This window comes from Aptenodytes patagonicus, chromosome 7 (genome assembly GCF_965638725.1).
Source record: "Aptenodytes patagonicus chromosome 7, bAptPat1.pri.cur, whole genome shotgun sequence".
Lineage (NCBI taxonomy): Eukaryota > Metazoa > Chordata > Aves > Sphenisciformes > Spheniscidae > Aptenodytes > Aptenodytes patagonicus.
In genome coordinates this window covers 33,563,877-33,583,234 of record NC_134955.1, presented here as the reverse complement: position 1 = coordinate 33,583,234, position 19,358 = coordinate 33,563,877, and the positions used below count along the sequence as shown (strand labels likewise).

At 40.2% G+C, this 19,358-nt stretch overlaps 1 protein-coding gene across 1 annotated transcript in view; it reads right to left on the bottom strand.

Annotated features, from left to right (window-relative positions):
- Positions 1-17,442, bottom strand: part of COX16 (cytochrome c oxidase assembly factor COX16) — a 50,328-nt gene extending 32,886 nt beyond the window's left edge. The window contains exons 1-2 of the mRNA XM_076344786.1: positions 17,359-17,442; positions 4,100-4,177 (exon numbers count right to left, since the gene is read on the bottom strand). Of these exons, the coding sequence (XP_076200901.1) occupies positions 4,100-4,177; positions 17,359-17,418 (138 nt within the window). The 5' untranslated portion in view covers positions 17,419-17,442. The remainder of the gene's footprint in view (positions 1-4,099; positions 4,178-17,358) is intronic.
- Positions 17,443-19,358: the final 1,916 nt, after the last annotated feature.

Here is a 19,358-nt window from a genome sequence, read left to right as displayed (position 1 = left end):
CTGCCTCTACTTTCTGCCTCAGTAAGACAGAAAACATTATTATTCTCATTTCTTAGCATTCTAACTTTTGGGGTGCACTTACTTTGCACAGGACAAAGGAAAAGTGAACAGGATCAACATAATTTGTAAACACTAAAGAGGTCAGTATAGTAACACTGTGGTACATAATCCACAGCAGGAACTATTTGCAGACTTCAAAGGCTAACTGATGTTTTCTTTCCTGACAAAATGACCTAGAGATTCTAGCTTTCCTGGAAGTGCTTCTGCTGCACGTTACCCTGGAGGAACTTGCTCAGTCCTATCCCCTCCCCATACTCTGAGAACTTGCCTCGCAAGAATACTTCTTCAACAAAGCAGTTTTGGAGCTTACAAACTCTATTTTATTAGTCTAAATGGTTTGCTGATGGCCTAAGAGCCTAGATTTTCCCAGGTAGTTAATATGTTGCTTCTCTTCAACCCTCTACAGTAACTATCAGCCAATAGTACAGACCATTCCACATGTCCAAGATTCTTATATCCAAAATTAGATCTGAATCAGCAAGTCTCTACCATGCCTTGAACGTCAACAATGGGCACACAGTAAATAAAAATAATTTATTATAATATACTTGAAAGGAAACATTTTCTGTATATTTAATAGAAGTCACATTTTCTGTAAAAAAACCTCCTTAAATAAACATCTCTATTCAATTACATACACAACGAGAAGTAAGACAAAGAAAGAGTCTAGTTTTCCCTTTGAGAATAAAGGCATTTGGAACGATGCCTATACAAACCTACTCATCTCTTCTCCATTAATTCCACATGATTTTCCCGTAAGCATACCTGGTTTTCTATAACCAATTGTGATTTGCATAAATTCTTCCCAGAAAAGAAACAATTACCTAACCTAATGATTTCTCCATTAACGGACATTTTGGCAACAATAGATGACGGAGAAATCCTTGATTAGTTTCAGGAGAATTCTGACTAGCATAAACAGGCATTTACATCAATAAGAGTCTCAGCGTTCGCTTTAAACGCAGAACATTCAGTGTGCTGAGGGAATATGACTGATTTAGGTATCCTGAGTAAATTAAGGTGTACCCAAAATGTTTTTTTGCTTTTGCAAGAGATGGACATATACAAAGCCCTGATGTCCAAAGATGCTATTCTGAATGGATAAAACTTCTGTTCTGGAGATGCTAATAGCCCCTCACCAACTGCAGCTCTAGGCTCTGTCTCTATCCTACACATTGGCTGAGCCTTAGCCCAAGATCCCAAGCCACAGCCCAGACGAACAAGAGGACAGAATTCCTTTTGCAGCCCCTTCCCAGCCCCACTCCAGCTACAGCTCTAGGCTCTGTCTCTCTCCCAAACCTAATCCTAGCCTCAGCCCAATGCATCACCACCAAACTGTACTCCCCCAAAAGTCCAAACCACCATTTTCTCTTGAATTTTAATTCCTTTATCAAGGAACGTTCTTCAAAAGCCAGTTTGACATTACTAACATAGGCATTATCACTAATGCAGCTTTTGCTCATTAAGCCACAAGAATACAAAGAGGAAGTGGCAGTTAACCCCTCAGTCACTGAAACACAGATACTAGTTCTACTATAACACTTCCTTCGAAATACCACCGTCAACTGAGAACTCGCCTACTAACGTGGTTTCTGTCTCAGCACAATGAGAATGGTTAGACTGAAAAAGGAAAAGGACAAATAATTTTGAAGAGAAGGGATCATAGCTTAGCATTTGAAATGTAGTAGAGATGTACCGCAAAAGGATCGTCTAAGTCCTTGTCTATCTAGCAGTTGAATTAGCAAGAAAACAAGTTTAGGAGTCATGCTTGCAAAAGGGGGCATACTATAGTCTGCACATCCTTAAAACATGATCAAAAAAGATAGGTACTCAGGTATTACAAATCCTAGCCTACTTTTGGATGGGTTGCTTAACTTTTTACAACCTCCATTTTTTCAGCAGTAAAATGGAAATAATAATCCTGACTTTTCGGACGGTAAGGCTATGAAGGTTAATTCATTTAAATTCCATGAAAGTCTTTTGAGCTCCTTGTATGAAAAGTGTTATTTAATTAAACATTGTTATTATTCCAAAGGAGCAACCGTAACAAAAAAATCCTGTTTATTTTATTGCCTATTGCAATTTGCATGTAACTGTCCAACCCCCCAAAAGGAGTGCTTGTCCCTGTTCTGATAAGGACTTGTGCTAGTCAAAGTGTATTATATGAGAAAAGCATACTCTACTCCAACACAAAAACATTTTAACCAGTGAAAAATTAAACAGAAGTTATGACCATCAGGATTTTTAATAGTGTTTTTAAATTACTTAATGTTCTTTTCCTGAGTTTCATGTACATTTTAAACTAGGTTTGTTTCTCTTTATCAGCTAAAAGACATTCTAATCTCTTTTGACGTCTTATTTAATGAATTAGAATGGTTCTTAACTCTATTTTTATAGACATAGAAACAGAAACTAATGGAACACATTGCTTTGATTTGTCTGTCTACAAACGAGCCCAAAGTTGTGTTGCTAGTTCTCAACCAATACTGCATTGTTCTTTATTTAAATTTAATCTATTCCTAAATAAAAACATAATGAAAAGAAAAAGAAAACACAAAAGAGATGCTGCAGCCTTAAGTAATACCGCTTAGAGCAGAATGCAGATGTCCTCTTTTAGCTTTTCAGAGCTTAAGAACTCCAGGGTGCAGTAGCTTACCCTCAGAGCTTTCATGTACTACTGTCTAATTCGATGACGCTTCAGTTGATTATAAATGCCGGGACAAGGAGTCTCATAGATCTGAACGAGCACAACTATTACCGGGTTTTTTCCCTGGGCTGCGGTCACAGTGCAGATCATGGAGGCCAAATGTAATTCACTGAATATCAATCTGACCAAAAAACTGACAGAAACACAACAGGCAAATTCTTGCCCCTGCTGTGATCCCCATCTGGTTGGAGAAAAACTTAAATGCTCCAACTGGTTCTAAAAGCCCAGGACTGATAGAAAATAACTACCCAGAAGACAGCACTGGAGAACAGATTTGTAAGATTACTCTCCCCTGTCTATGGGCTATGTCAAATACAGGACTGAGCAGGAGTGGGCCACATGGTGCTTCAAAGGCTGCAGCGAGGTATGCAACACAAGGAACAATGAGGAATGATTAAAGTAATTTAGATGGCTCACAACAAGAGTCTAAGACAAAACAAGGGGGTCTCCAAGCTGTCTCTCAACAGCTCAGGATCTCAAAGATTTGACCACAGTAGAAAGCCACAGTGTCCAGAGTCGTACACAAATATTTTTTTTATATAAAGTGCCATATAGTCTTTAAAAAAGCTTCATGCCACCTGCCAGTCAGCAGCACCGAGACTAGAAAGCCCCTCTGCATTGCAATGGCAGACCTGCATATTACAAAGTTAGGGAAAGCAAGCCAGTATTACTTTCTGCTGAACTGACATGCTCCTTTCAGATCATTTCCTATACAATTTGAAACAAGTGTTACCCTTGGAGGTGTAAGTAGCGCTAGTAAGCAACCTATTTCCCTCATTCAGAGCATTTCCAGTTCGTTTAAAGAAAGGCTTCTTCCATATAGTACATTCTGACTTCCTGAGTAAAGACTAGCTCCTGTTTTTTTCACAGACCTTAAAGAGCAGGATGTAGCACAATGTTAAAGGTATCTGCTTATTGCCAAGCCCCGAAAACCATCTAACATTATATACTCAATGCCAAGTATTGTTTGAAAACAGAAACTTTTAAAATATCAGTTTTCTTAGTCTAAATCAGATACAATATCTTTGTAATAACCTCCTTTTAGATGTACTACACTTCTTTCTCGGGATTCAGAATTGCCACTTATAATCAACCAAAGGAACAAAATTTTTCTATTACTTACATTGATCCGTTTCACAGACGGTAAAAGGATTCATCATCATGTCAGCCCCTTACCTACACTACTCACTGCCTAAGACCCTCAGCTGTAGCCCAGGGCCCAGTGGTGAAAGGCAAATCCCCAATACCAGTGGCTTGCTTGTCCTAGCAATCCTTTAGAAGACAGTACATAAGCAAAATGAAATTAAAAGTAAAGAAAACTATTTCAACTACCTTGCCATGTAGTTTGTGAACATCGTATCTTATTTGAGCAAATTCCCGGAGTCCAAAAGATCCTCCAACAAGATATAGCTGAAAACGAAAACAGACATGTTAGGACTACTACGAAAAAGAACACTTCACATACTGACCCAATTCAGTTAGTGAAGGACCCTACTATTCTTCCAACAGAAGCACCAGGAAATGAAGAAAATAATCAATTGGAAGACATGCATAGGAGAAGAGGGAGTATATGTCAAGTCAGAGCCTTCTTCCACTCTCTGGGTCTGGATTTCACAAATTTCCTCCTTCGTACAAAGACAGCTGCTTCATGACTCACGTTTTCTAGGGACTTCCTCTCCTCTTACCCCTTCTTTCCCTCCCCATACAGCTTCCTGACATAACTGCAGCAAAGGAACCTTTACCTCGCCGCCACAGGGTTTATTCTCATAATTTTCAAACTCTATGGGGAAGTAACAATGCTACATTGACTTACTCCGATGTCTGTGGGTAAGAGATCTAATTAAGCTTCTGAACAGACCAGCTGATTGGAGCTGTGGTTCAATGATATGTTATCACATAGGCTAAGAAATCATATCCAGCCCACCTGCACTTTTATTAAGTGCCTCCTTAGTTGTCTTGCAATTCCCTCCACACCTGTGAAGCTTATGAACAAGAATAATAAAGGGAGAAATGGGGGGGGGGGGAACCTTCATATCCACGTAAAGAAATTGTTAAATTATTCTTTCTTATGACAGAGGGATATCATAAAACTGTGTATGTATTTTTACCATTAAAAATGGACAGACCAACCAAAAGATCAAGTAATGTTAACAAACACCCTTAAGAACTTGAAAATTAGCTTAGAAATCTAGCTACTCTGTGGAAGAATCAGGCCTCTTGCTCCTGCTCTGATGTGACAGACTCCATCTACTGTTCTCTGTTAAGGCAGATGCACAGGAGGCCAAAAGGCTTCACACATCTAGAGATGCACATCTAAGGAACGTGGAAGCATGAGGAAGCTCTAAGGACCTGAGTGGAAAAAAAAACCCAACACCACCCCCCCCCCCCCTATTTTATCACACCACATTGCTGTTACAGTCCTTCATTACAGGCTGTTGCTGCACTGGTAACTGTTTTCTGCACAATGCTGGCGGATTTCTTGCTACATACTAAGTTTGCAGCAATGGCCCGTGTCCAAGAATTGTTATAATTATGCTGCACAGGTAGTCAAAATGTATGTTCTTTCCAAAAAGTATGCCATCTGAAGTTCAGGTCACTGAGGCCGCAAAGCCATATTCATTCAATTTAAACTAAAAAACAAAACCAAAAACAAACCCCAAACGCCAAAAAAAACCCCTTCTACATTTATTCCTTCTAAAAATTGCAGGACTATGTGATTTCCCATCAAGCAGGTAAAACTACTCACAACCACATGAACGCGCTCCCCACACACACTTAGATGCTGGTATGTTACAGACCAGTACCCAGGAACTAATGTGCTCTGTTCGCAGAACAGGCAACCCTTCACCAATAGCCAAGAGTTAAAGGCTCCACAGTCTCTTTCTGGGCCTGGCCCTTTCGATAAGCCTAAGAATCTAGCTGATAATTAGAAACAAATAGATAATAGAAACAAAATTTTGTGATATGAACATCTAGCTGCTAGGCCACAGAACTCTGACTTCAGAAAGCCAATCAAAAAATCATCATGTGGTAGCAAGTTAACTTTCAGCAACTAGAAATTTGACCTACCAAAAATTGGATGGCACCATACTTGTATCATAACTGTTCAAGGAATTAATGATGCTCTTGCAAATATTGAATCATCAAAATACACAATAGAAAAAAAGGTATTCGTATAAAGGGGGGGGGGAAGTCTTCCTCATGTGTCAGTATTTTGGTAAGAAAGAATAACAGGAAACAGAAAATATTCAAAATAGTTAAAAAGAACCTGAAAATTATTCAAGATTTATTCAGTCAAAGCAGAAGATTTGTCAGCTGAAGATATGGTAACACATAATGCTGAAAGTCTCAAGGATCAGACTATAATTGAATTGTAATATGGTTGACACCTCAGCATAAGTTTTCATTAGCTGATCTTCTTTAACTCCTAACAAGTATTATGTCAATTAACAGCCAATGAGTTAACTTAACAAACTTCCAGTCCTAACGAACAGAAATCAGAAGCGCTATAGACAAGTATACAGCTGTTACAAATCACACCTTATTGCCTTTGTGTATATTAGCATGTTGTCAAAGAGTGGCTATGGTGGAGCAAAAGCAACTGCACTAGAAATGGTTCAGTACACAGTTGTTAAACTAGGCAGAAAGTAGCACTTACTTGTGACATCAATTAAAAATTAGTTTGCCCAACAACAAACTTGCATGAAGTATATACCGTTGCGAGATGCAATATGAACAAGTGGAAGACCTTTAAGTGGCCTGTTCCTCATAACCCAACTATTATTTAACATAATGAAAATGTACACTGTGGCTTACGAAGCCATGCTCTAAGCTAAAAAAAAAATATTACATTCTTTAGCTTTCATCATTCAAAACTATGTAATGTACACTGTAACTAAGCGAAATCAAGAGAAAGTTGTTGCATGAAATAAGTCATGTGCTACTCATTTTGTCTCATCACATGCTATCACTTGTTTGACAGCAACCATTATACAGTGCATTTTACATCTGCAGCTATATGCAGCTATATACATGATAAAGGAGTTGATACACACACACACCTCTCAGTTCCCTTAGACAGATTTTGGCCTGAGACTGTAATTTTACTCACATCACCTTTACACTACAAAAGGGAAAAAACCACTTGGTTTCTGATGCACTTCTGCTCTTCATACAGCATAAGCAGTATAGCTAGCCTGGCAAGTTGGCACATTTTGCTTATCAGGCATTACCAGTATAGTTGCCTTTACACTTCCAATACTGCAATGGTTGATTCATCTTACGATGAAACATCAATTAGGTTGCGTCTGAGTCAAAGCACATTGATGCTGTAAAAAATTACAAATGCCACTGAAATATTACACAGTGTAATGCTGGAAGGTTAGGATTAAGATTAAATAATTTTCAAAAGCACACAATACACACAAAAATATAAATAATATGTTTACAATGTTACTTAACCAATGTTCTAAAGTACCAAACATGGTGTCTAAGACTTCATTGCAAAACCGGACCAGAATCAGTCATATTCAGCACTTACTTAATCAACCAACAGCGTGTCAATACAGTTAGCTGACAACCCTGAGCATGAATTGCCTTGATCTACACAAACCAGAGCAGCAGTGGACAGCTATTCAGTCAATTAGATTTTTGAAAACTGTGTTCAAAAGCCAATAAAAGAACGTATAAATGAGTTTATGCAACTATAATAGCATTAAAATTAGTAAAGGACTCAGTGACCGACAATGCATTGAGTGGAAATACTAGTCTCAGTTTAAGTGTTTCCTTTCTCTTTTTTGCATTATGAGGGAAGATGTCCTCACTACCTTCATTTAAGTTAACTGTATTTAAAGGGAAGAATGCATACGTACAAACCACAATGAAGCATCAAGAGTCACCAGTCAAAATAGTTAGAAGCGGGATAAGACTCAAAAATTCCAGCAACATTATCACCTTGTTGGCTTTGCATATTCTGTATGTCTCACATACATTTCTAGTTTCCCAATTTGTAAAACAGAGATAATGTCTACATTCCTTGCAAAACACTCTTCAGTTAAAAAAGCACTACAATGGATGAATTTGCTCAATGTAAGCCAAGGGCAACAGTGAAGTCCAGTATGTTCCACCCACTAGTCCAGACATAAAAGAGACAGTAGAAGCTATTCAGGATGCCATATAAATAAAACAGTTAGGTTGGCAATATTCTAATGAAGTCAGGCTCAAGTTCACTCTCCAGTTAACTGAAAGGGGAAAAGTAATGCCACATATAACGAAAATTAAAATGTATTTTTCTTCATTCCAATTTTAGGATCATACAGATATTTAACTGACATTATAAAATGTTAAGGCATTGGCATCTGAAGAGTACTCAAGCTGGAAAGTTCAAATATACCTGCATTCTTTCACTGTGAGGGAACTATTCGTTTTATATGCTTCAGAATGTGGAGCAAAAAACGTTATTATGTAGTGAACATCATCTGTCTAGTTACCCAGATGCATACAGCGGATTGATGAAGTGATAATAACATCTCACTTTTTCCTTTACACCTGAAGTTTACCTTAGGAAGGCAAAAATCATAAAACATACTAGTTAGCCAGCACTTAACACCAAAGCAAACAGCTTAACAGCACCGCTAGCACAACCCCCCATTAAAGATCTCACATTGGATTATTCCTTTATGTTTCAATGAGTACACAAAAAAAACCCTACAATGTTGCAATGCAGTTAAGCATGCACGGAAGACTTGCATGTTGCAAAACAAAATGAAAGACAGGATGTGACATAAGAGCACCATCTGTCACATACACTCAGCAACCTCAATAAATGTTTTATATAAAAAAATGACACAAAATTCTCTTTAATAACATTCTTTTAAAAATTCTATTTGTTCACCTCGCCATTGGGAAGTATGTTATGCAATCAGTTATGGATGGCATCAGACTGATCCCTTGAACTGCATCTCAGGATGGGAAATAGAATCATAGAATCATAGAATCATAGAATCATTGAGGTTGGAAAAGACCTCTAAGATCATCGAGTCCAACCGTCAACCCAACACCACCATGCCCACTAAACCATGTCTCTAAGCGCCTCATCTACACGTCTTTCAAATACCTCCAGATACTTGTATTTGTCACCGACACTACAGTGAGATGTTCACTGAGGACTTGTAACAGCAGAACAACTTGGGACTTACCGCAGATCCCTACTCTTTTAGTTTCCTGCATAATCTAAAGCAGCCATCTTCAGTTCCTTGGGTTACAAAATAACAAGAAACTGCTTCTCTGGCAGGACCAGCAATTTGCGTATTACAGGCGTCCCTGTTAAGAGAAAGCCATTCTTGCTATAGTACCAATTGTGAAAGCCACATTACAAAATCACATTTGTCATAAATCCCTAAATTAACCAAATCACAGTATTTAGTGCTGGCAACACAGATTATGCAGTGGTGGAAAATGTTATGATACATAACACTGAAGAAGAAACATGGTAATTTTCTAACCTCTTCTTCAAGACTGCCGCTGCAAAACACTCCAGCTATTCATCAGGAGCTTCGAAACTAGAACAGTCATGTGAATGATTTTATTTTAGTTTGCAGTGATCACGGTAAAAAGGGTTTTGGGGTTTCCTTTTTAAAGAACTGTCATATGTGCAAGACTGATGAAAGATGGCAATTTGACAGCCCAGAAGACCAAAGTCTCTTATTTGTTCCCTAAATAAAGTAGCAGGGGAAACCACCAGTCCCAGAAAGACCCAGGCAAGTCATCTTAACCTGAAGCGCCCCCCTCTGCCAGCTCTAACTCTCAAGAGTTTATTTCCCACAGTCATTCCAGTACTTGGCTCTAACGCTGAAACTGCTGAGAAGAGAGAAAAACAGTGCAGAAGTTTCTTCTCAGAAACTTACTAAATCCTCTCCCCACCCTTGATGGGAGCAGAAGAGGGTCTACCTTTTCTTCTTGTCTGCAACAAATGGAAATCATTTTCAGTTCAGATCAGAGGCCTCTTTTGGGGGAAAACAGAAACCAAAACTATGCATCCCTTAGTAGTTATTTCATTCAAAAGCACAACAAGTAAGAGAATGCACTGACTTAATACATATACTAGAATTCACAAACTGTAGAAAGACTGCACTGCATTACATTCAAAAATAGATGAAATACACCAGTAGACGACCGCATGGATACCATGCTGGCAACCTGGGACAGCAGCTGGTATAAACTGGAGCCAATAGTAACTGACCAATAAAGCAGAAGAGTGTAGTTTTCACAGCATGTAGAACTCTGTGCAGAATATTAAACTTGACCCAAGGTATCAGGTTAATTGGCTCGGTATAAAGTATGTTGAAAGCAATGATTTTAAAGATTGCAAATACGAATGGCTACAGGCCAGAGTACCACAAAAACTGTCCGCATCCTTGCAATGCTACTGTTCAATGTCTTAGGAAGAAAACAAAACCTTTGTTTATTAAAATGTCCACTTCATAACAGGTTGGAAAGCACAGAAAATGCATTTAATAGAAACCAATCTAAGAACAATGCAGAAGAGACAGAAACCCATGTTTCTCAGCGTGAGCACTAGTGAAAAAGGGCATTTTCAGCCACAGCATCGTCATTTTGCATTACACACATTGCTTGGGCTGGTCAGATGACAAGGGAATTTCACTCAAGCAGCTGCAGCTGTTCGAAAAACAAGTCTGCCTGGTGGTCAAGCTGCAGTTTCTGAACACCACCTTTTCTTTCTTCATAAGCTTCTAAAAGCCGAAATTTCAATTCCTTATTAAAATTATCATTCCCACTACTCACAGGTTCAAATCTAGCCAAGGTACATTACAATAAGAAACTGTTTACACCTCATGGCAACCTGCTGTTCTTGTGATGTGTTAGGCCCAGCTCAAAACACCAATAAACTGAAACATGCATTAAAGAACATAAAAAGAACTACTAGTTCTTCACTACTAGTCAAGGAATATTTCCCTATTGACAACGCTGGACAGGGGATGAAGGTGAAATGTACTTTAGAATAAATATTAATCTTACATCTTTTACCTTCACCACCCCTTGAAGAAGGTGGAGACTTAGAGCAGGACCAAACACACAAAGTAAAACCAGGCAAGTCTGTACTTACGTTCCTGTTCTGAGGCTCAACACAGAACCTCAGTTCCACTGAGTGCCAGATCAGTCCATTCTAACAGCATTAAACAATGCAAATACACTCTTTATGCTTTAAAATGAAACAGAGGGGAAATCTGGAGTACTAAAGATTGCCTGTTTGTTTGTCTAACATTTATCTGGAAAATAGTACTCCAAGATTAAGAATCAAAAGAAAAGTTTAAGGCGTTGACTCAAAAGATGAGCTCAGAAATTTTAAGGCCTGACAGTCAACTGAAAGATGGAAGTCAGCTAATTCAGACTGCACAAACTGGAGTCCACAGAAGCCCATTCAGTTTGAACACACTGGCTTCCACTCTGGCACAAACAGTTTCAGGGGGTGGTTTTGTCTGGAACAGCTCCACACTCCGCTGTGGATTCAAACACACACAGATGAACAGGAGATGCAAAGCAGAAGCGCAGCAGAAGTCAAAGACATATCTCATCATAAGCGTAGAGACCCAATATTTATAATACAAGTCACTGAAGCATAAAAGCAGCACTCTGTGATTCGCTGATTGGAAGCAACCATTTTAGAATTCTAAAAACAGTTTTGTATTTATTGCTCTTCTGGGCTACAAATGTAATACTTGGGATTTTTACAGGCAATCAAAATTTATCTACAAATATTAGAAGTCAGAATTCTCTTCTCATGGGCAAATGTTAACTTCTATTAATCTCTCAAAAGCATATTAACATTTAAATCAACTGTTCTGCATGTGTCAAATTTTGTTGTAAAGTTACATGAAGTAATAGATATTAATAAAAGCCCCGCAATTCAATACTATGAATTGTTCAAGCCGATAATGTGAATGATGTTAACAATAACACTGACATATCTAAAAGTGAAAAATACTGATTGTAGTAATCCTTTTTCAAACAATATCAGAAGATAATGTAGTAAGTTTCTACACATAGACACTGATGGCAACAATAGATCTCAGAAACATGATTACTCCTGAGAAGAATTTTCCGTATTTCTCAGTGTTCATATCATCTTTTATGATGGAGGGCAGATCCTCCAGAATCCGTGGGAAGAAGGCGTGCCTTGTATTCAGCATACCCCAGGACTCAGAATTCAGCAGCTTTATATGAAATTAATTTGGTATGTTGTATTTAAAGAAATCTTTGGAAAGTTAGTTACTTAAATACATTTAAATGATAAAAACATCATTTCCCTACCCATTAACCCTGTAAAACTTTCACTTTCGGTGACTCAGAGCACAATAAAATACCATTTCACAATATTTGCAGAACATTTATGAGCATCAGTCATGGCTTCCAGATGACCCTGACTTCACCAGTGAACAAAACTAATTCACAGACATGTAATTTCATGTCCTGATGTCTGGGAAAGGTGTTTTGTTTTGTTTTGTTTTGTCTGTCAAAAAGGTTGAGAGACAACTGGTTCATTAACAAGGGCCTGAGATGCCACTGACCTTCTCTAATGGTGCCTGGAAGCACGGACCACATTGCTGCAGCATTGCTAGGGACTCTCTAATCTGACCTTTTTTCTTGTCCTGTACATGACAGGCATTCTTGGCATCTCTTGACAAAGCGTTTATCAAAGTAAACTTGCACTGTTCAAGGCAGCAATGTAGATGGCATTGTAGTACAGTCTGTGTGCATAAGCACTGATGGAAATAGATTTTAGAAACATACTTATTCACAGAAAAATCTTTCACTGTTCCAAGCTACCCCCGTCTTCTCTTTTGGCAACACTAGACACAGCACGTAAAACACCAAAGACAAGATCCAGAAGGAGAAGCAAAGTACTTGTAAAAGTACAGTCATTACAGAATGAGGAAAAAAAACCCCGAAAAATGAAAAGAAGTCAAAATCTACAGCTATAGATATGGAGAATGTTGCAACATACTGCAAATTTGAAACTTACAGCACTACATATATAGTGCAATCTACTTACTTTAGGTATGCAATAAAAATCACCCAATGAGCCACAGAATATATTTCCTGTCTCCTAAGACACCACTTCAGATCCTCAGAATTTATTTTTTCCCTTGTAACATGTTGACAGCAGAACTGGAACTGCATCTATACATTCCTTTTGCAACTTAGAGAGCATGAAAGATTCTTGTCTAGAATCGGACAGAGACAGAACCACAAACACAAGTTTTAGAGAGTGGTGTGAGCACATGAAATGTTTTTTAACCGGTGTTTTAAAACTGTTACTGCTTTGCAATTTTGAAATCCAAACATATTTCCTCAATGATGTAGAATCACCATTTACACTTGTCTGAAAAAATAACTTCCAGCAACCTTCAAACATTCTAACTGCACTAGAGAAGTAACCTTACATGTTCAGTGTCTCATAAGGAAGGTATGACGCTGGATCCACAAGCTGTAATACCAAAGAGCCTTCCTCTCTCAGAAGCATCACAGCGGCAGTAGGACATTGACAGACACATCCCTTTTGGTCAGGTAGAGTTGACTGTGGAATATAAAGCAGCAGTGACTGAAGCTCTTCTTCTATAACAGAACCAAATATCCTAAAGACTTGTAAGTTAAGCTTCATGTGATAAGGAAAGAGTTCCCATTATCATGATAAGAAACGGAGATGTCAATATAGCTGACAAAGATGTTTAAGTTACCACAGAGGCTGCGCAGCCCTCCATCATAACAGCAAATTTTACAGATACATCTGTAAGGTCGCTGGAGTTCATCCCAACACCTCCACAGATGTTACCATCTTTACCGATGCTTTAGCACTACTCACCCTGTAGCACTCAAGCTGTTAAGATACTCCATGCCAGGTTACATCACTCTCTCCTGCATGCTTACTGTTTTACGCCATGCAGAGATATCTTATCTGCGAAGTTTAGAGAGTTAAAGGAAACATTCACAAATCAAGGTTTCCTGCAGGTTTAATTCCTACCCTGTACAGTCTTGTTGGTGCTCACAAAAAAATACTCTATCTTCTGAGAAAGCATGACTGAAAACTGATTTATACACCTTACTCTGAAAGCTGTTGTCAGTTTGAGGTTTAAAGATCAATGAAGAAAATGCCTTCTGCACTGAAATATTCTAACAGCCCCAGGCCCAAAAGAACAAAGAAAAAACAATCAAGATAATTTACACTAAAAAGTAAGAAATATTTTTAATATATATTTGTGCGTGTGTGTGTATAATGAGACTCATCTGTCTTTGAATCATGATCTCTTTAACCTTGGAGCCTTTAAAAAAAGTGGCACAGGGATTTTTCATTCAAATATGTAGTGTAAGAAGGGAAGATATGAAAGCCGTTTGATTTTTTTTTCCCATAAAAAAAGCAAATGCGGTACTGATGAAAAGTCCAGCAGTACTGAAGAATAAAGTCCTGTACCTGTCTAGTGAAATAAATGATGTACAGGATGCAAGAATCTAACAGAAACCTTTGGTTTCAGTATTACCAATAAATTCAGCAGAATTTAAAGGGTTACAAAAACATGCTCCTTCTGATTCTGTGCATAGATTCAGTGTCTTTTCTGCTGTAATTGATCTTTTAGCACAATTCTGTTCAGCTTCAGAGATGCTTTCAGAGTTCAATAGACATCTGGGGAACTAACAAGAATTGCATGAATTCTCCTTTTTCTTAATCCTTGGGACGCCTTTGGGTAGCAACACAGAAACATTCTGAAGTATTCACAGGGGAGAATAATTTTAAGGCAGGGAGACATGAAACCCTGGAAAGAAATATAATAGAATATTTTTCTATATAATATTGCCTCTGGAGGAAAGAGCTCTGCGATAACAGAAATGGAATGAAATTAGGCAGTACAAAGTCAAAGAAACCAGTTTCAAAAATGTCTGCTATGACCTATGGCAAATCATGCAAAAACACTAGGAGGGCCAAAAGGACAACCACAGGTCTACCTTGGCCTGGGAAGCTGAAGTCCTAGCTCCAGCACTGAAGCAGAACTGAGAAAATCTACGCCACTGCTGCCAGATGGTTGCTCAACCTCTCCTTAAAAACCCTAAGTATGTATCACGAGTGCTCTTTCCTAACAAAGAGCAATATTTTCTTAACATCTGATCTAAAACTCATTTATTTTGGTACTTCTTTCCCAAGCTATGAAAAGCAATCATCACTCTCAATATATGATGTACAGAACTTCTCAGACGTTTCTAAAATAAACTAAGCCAATTCCTTCAGGCATTCCTTAAAGGTGGAATTTCTGCTGTATCTTTTATGTTGCTCTCCTCTAGACTTTACAGTTTGTCTTCATCATCTCTACAGTGGCACCACAAAGCTGGAAAATTACTCCAGCTGAGGACTTTGAGTAGACTGGAAGAGTTCTGTTCCATGGTTTACTTTACTTTTGACAAGTTTCTCTGTCTTATAATGACATTTCTCTTTATTCACAATATTACAGCCCACATTATTTCTGCAGGACCCACCCCATCTAAGATACCTTTCAATTTGGAAGGCACTGGATAACTACATTTTATAATATTTTTTCAATCCATTGAGAACACGAATGATAAGAAGCATACCTTTGCCATACTTTCACTGAAGTGCAATTCTCACAGGGAAGGTAATGTAGAAAGCTTTATCAAAGTCGAGATCTTGTGTATCAGTTGCATCTCCTCACCTACTATACCAGTTAACCTATCAAATATCAAATCTGATATATTTATTATTGAAAAGCAACGGTGACTCTTTTCTCCACCAGGTCACCACCTCTAAGTATCTATAATTTAATCACACAATATTTTCCCCAAACCTTTTATGGAGTTAAAATTCAGCTGGAGAGTACTAAACTGCCTGGGTTCCCCTCATTTTGAAAGAGAAGTAGCAAACCTCAAATAATTACATAAACAATAGGACTGTGACCTAAAACTATATCCAACCTTAAACATCTAAGAAGGGTGTTATTAAACTAAAGAATAACTCAAGTTATTGAGTGTCAGAACACTCAAAAAATGACATGAAAAATTAGAAAGCAAAATAAATTCAGTCTAAACATGAAAGCAGCAAAGCTCTGGACAGCCTTTTAGGTATACATGCATGCAGCAGGATATCTGAACAGCTGTACCACTATGCTTGATCACTTTATGAAAGGTGTTATATGAAGAGCTTGTCTGCAATATCAGGGAGTGGAGTTGCTGATGCAAATGATTCCTACAGTCCTGGTATTATCACACTAGTTTGTTGGTTCGTTTGGGTTTTTTAAATTTGTTTTCATCTCTTACAAATGTCTTCATCAATATTTTGAGAAAAGATACTTTAGTGTATTCAACTGCATGAATATTTCCACTTCAAGTCCTTACTCTAGAACCTCCGTAATACCACTTTAAAATAAATGGCCCTAAACTTTTTTAACTCTAACAAGTGTCACTGTTCTTCTTCGGACCACTCCATTTTTCTGAGGCATGCTGCTGAATATTTGAGGAGGATGACACTAATTTCTCTAGTAGTATTATAAAAATGTTGGAATTATCCTTAGCCCTACTCTTTATCCACCTTGATATTTGCTTACTTTTTCTAAACCAATTGTATATATGGAAAATGAGACATGAATTGCATAAACAGAAGCCACGCTGTCCTGGCTGCTGCTTTTGTCTTCCTTCCTGAGTTTTTATCCCTAAGTCCATCTGAGTTGTTTAATTTTTTTTATAGTGCGCACAGGTACTTAGGATAGGCGAGTGCAATCTATTCTGCTGTCTGTCTTACAATTTTGTTTTATTCCTTTGACTTTATTGATCTTTTCTAACCTCGACTATTCTAAATAGTTATGCCTCACCTATCACTTTGAGCACAACCGTAACTATAACCCATCACCTCATTTAACTCAAATTCTGTCCATTTATTTAGATGTACAAGTTATCAGACCAACACTGCCGTTGCAGTTTAAAATCCGTTGAAAAGCCAAATAAAGTTAGACAAACACATAAGCAGTGTTTTAAAGAAAAAACACCAAGATGCATTTTCTTGCACCTGTTAGCTAAGAGTATCTTCAAGAGTGTGCTTTATAACCCTCTCCCTGACCTCCAAAGGCCACCGCTGAACCTGCGGGCAGAACGGGGCACACGGCTCCCGCCCTCCCTTCACCTCCTCTCCGGGCACACGCCAGTCCCCTGCAGGCCCTGACACGCGTGGGAGACAGAAGCACCGTCCACCCGCTAACACAAATCCCCCTCCTCCTCCCTGCCAGCGTAAATTCATCTGCCGCTGGCCCCCTGACACCAACAGAGACCTCCCCGCGGTGTGCCGGCCCCACGCCGCCTCCCTGCCCCGCCCAGCGCACGGCCCGGGCCGCGCCCTCAGGGAGCCAGACCCCCCCTCCCGTCCCTCCGCCAGCGGCGGGACCGTGGCATCCCCGGAGCCCGCTCGCCCCCACGGGGTGCCGCCGGGGTGGGGCCTGGCGTCGCACCGGCCCGCCCCCAGGCCGCGCCTCCTCCCCGGTGCCGGTGTCGTGTGTCCCCCCCCCCCCCGCGGTGCTCACCAACAGGGGGACCCCGAAGGTCATCGTGCGGCCCCGCCACAGCTTCCGGAGCCTCTCCATCCCCCTCCCTCCCCATAGGCCCCGGGCGGCGCCACCCGCCTCCGGCCCGGCCTCAGCGCTTCCGGCGGGGCGCGGGTCCTGCCGCCACAGCGGCCCGCTCCGCCGCGGCAACGCGCCCGGGGAAACCGGGTTCCGCTGTGGTGCCTGCGTCCCGCGCTCCCCCCTGTGCGCCCGTGGGATATTTGGCAGAAGGGGTTGTCTTGGGCAGAGGGGACCTCGGCATCCAGCCAGCCACCACCTGTGCAGCGCGGCCGGGCGTAGCGAGCTCCTACCCCCGTTCCTCCAGACGTAGCTGATGGCTTGTTGAAATAATCCACATGAAATAGCGCGGTCAGACTCGCTCAGCGAGCCAGGTGCTTTGCCTGACACGGCTGCTGCGGCCACGTTACCAGTTATAAAGCCACAGGGTACTTCTAGGTTATACACACGCGCGCACACACACACGTATTGCAAAAGCTCTTTGAATTAACGGGCGTTTGTTGAACATACACAACCGGTATGCTGGTACCAGGCTGGCCTGTGAATGGTTTCATACACCCCACTGGCCTTCCTGAGGAGAAATGTTTGTCAGGGAGCATGTCCCCGTGTCCCACACCAGCTGTAGCTAAGCTGCTTAGATTTTATATAGCTTCCACTGTATCTATGGGAAGAAAAGGATGGGGCTGGAGCCATGCTGTCACCTGCAAAAGTATGCAGCTAGGATTTAAGGCCAGGGGATGCCAGTAGCAGCATGTGTGTGCTGAGAGGGGAATCGAGGCTTAAAATGATCTGGCTCCATGGCCGCCAAACCTGGGCTGTCCTGAAGCCCCTCTGAGGTTTCTGCCACTGTTTTTTTCATCCGCCACCTATGGCGTGTGGAATGAAATCTCCCCACCCATTATTCCTCCTGGAAGCTTTTTTGTGCAAACATGCTGTTTTTGTTAGGTGTTTGTATCACACATAGCACAGTGGTGTTCTCATTTTTGGATTAGGGCTGCTGCACATTATGCTGTTATTCTTACTGTTGATTACTTTTGGTACCTGTGAATGCCCGTTCATTAATATCACAAAACATTGTACGTGTATATTGTGCTATTATATTAAGGTAATTACATCCACGAGTGGCAGTTCAGTCTGTCTATATTCCAGGACTGAAAATTCAAAGTTAGTGACTACAGCACAGTCCCTAATGGTGAGATGAAAGCACCGTCCACAAAACCGCAGTAACCCAGGCCTGACTCTGAATTATCCTATTAAGACAAAATTCCCTTTGGATGTGTATGGGGAAGGGGAAGAGGAATTCACCTTCAGTAAATGCCGCCTTTAGAGAAGAAGACTCTTAAGATAACCCTGAGGCTAATGAGGAGCTCAGTGCTAACATGTGGCCAGGTGGTTTGCCACAGGAAGTCCTTCAGGAGAAGTTCCCTTCAAGAACCTCAAAGGTGAAAGACGAACATGTTTCCCTGGACAAATCCATTCCAGCAGACAGAGGAAAAGCCTACAGTGGATAGTTTGAAGAAATGAAGGCTCATGCTGTGCATAATGAAGAAAAATCCATGCGAGCATCAATAGCTGCCACAGCATTCCCAGCAGTGAAGAGAATGCTATTCCACCTGTCAGCAAGGCGACGATTGCCTTTTCTTGCTTGAGGAGCTCTAGGTAATGCAGTCTGGAGCCTAGAGAAGATTTAGCACTGCATATACCTATTTTGTAAGGACTTCCAGCAATAAAGATGTATTTCACCTATGTAGGGTTATTAGCCTCACTGAGCATACCTATCTGTTTTGTGCTGAACATTTTACAAAGACTTTCAAGTGAGAGGTCTTGACTCAGATTTCTAACATTTTTCTGTGTTCTGAACTTCCTTTTGTGCTTCTGTGGGGTATCTGGTAAAAGGACTTGGCTTGGGTAAAGTGGACCTCAAAGGCAAAAATCTGCCACTTTGCAAAATCATGATCAAA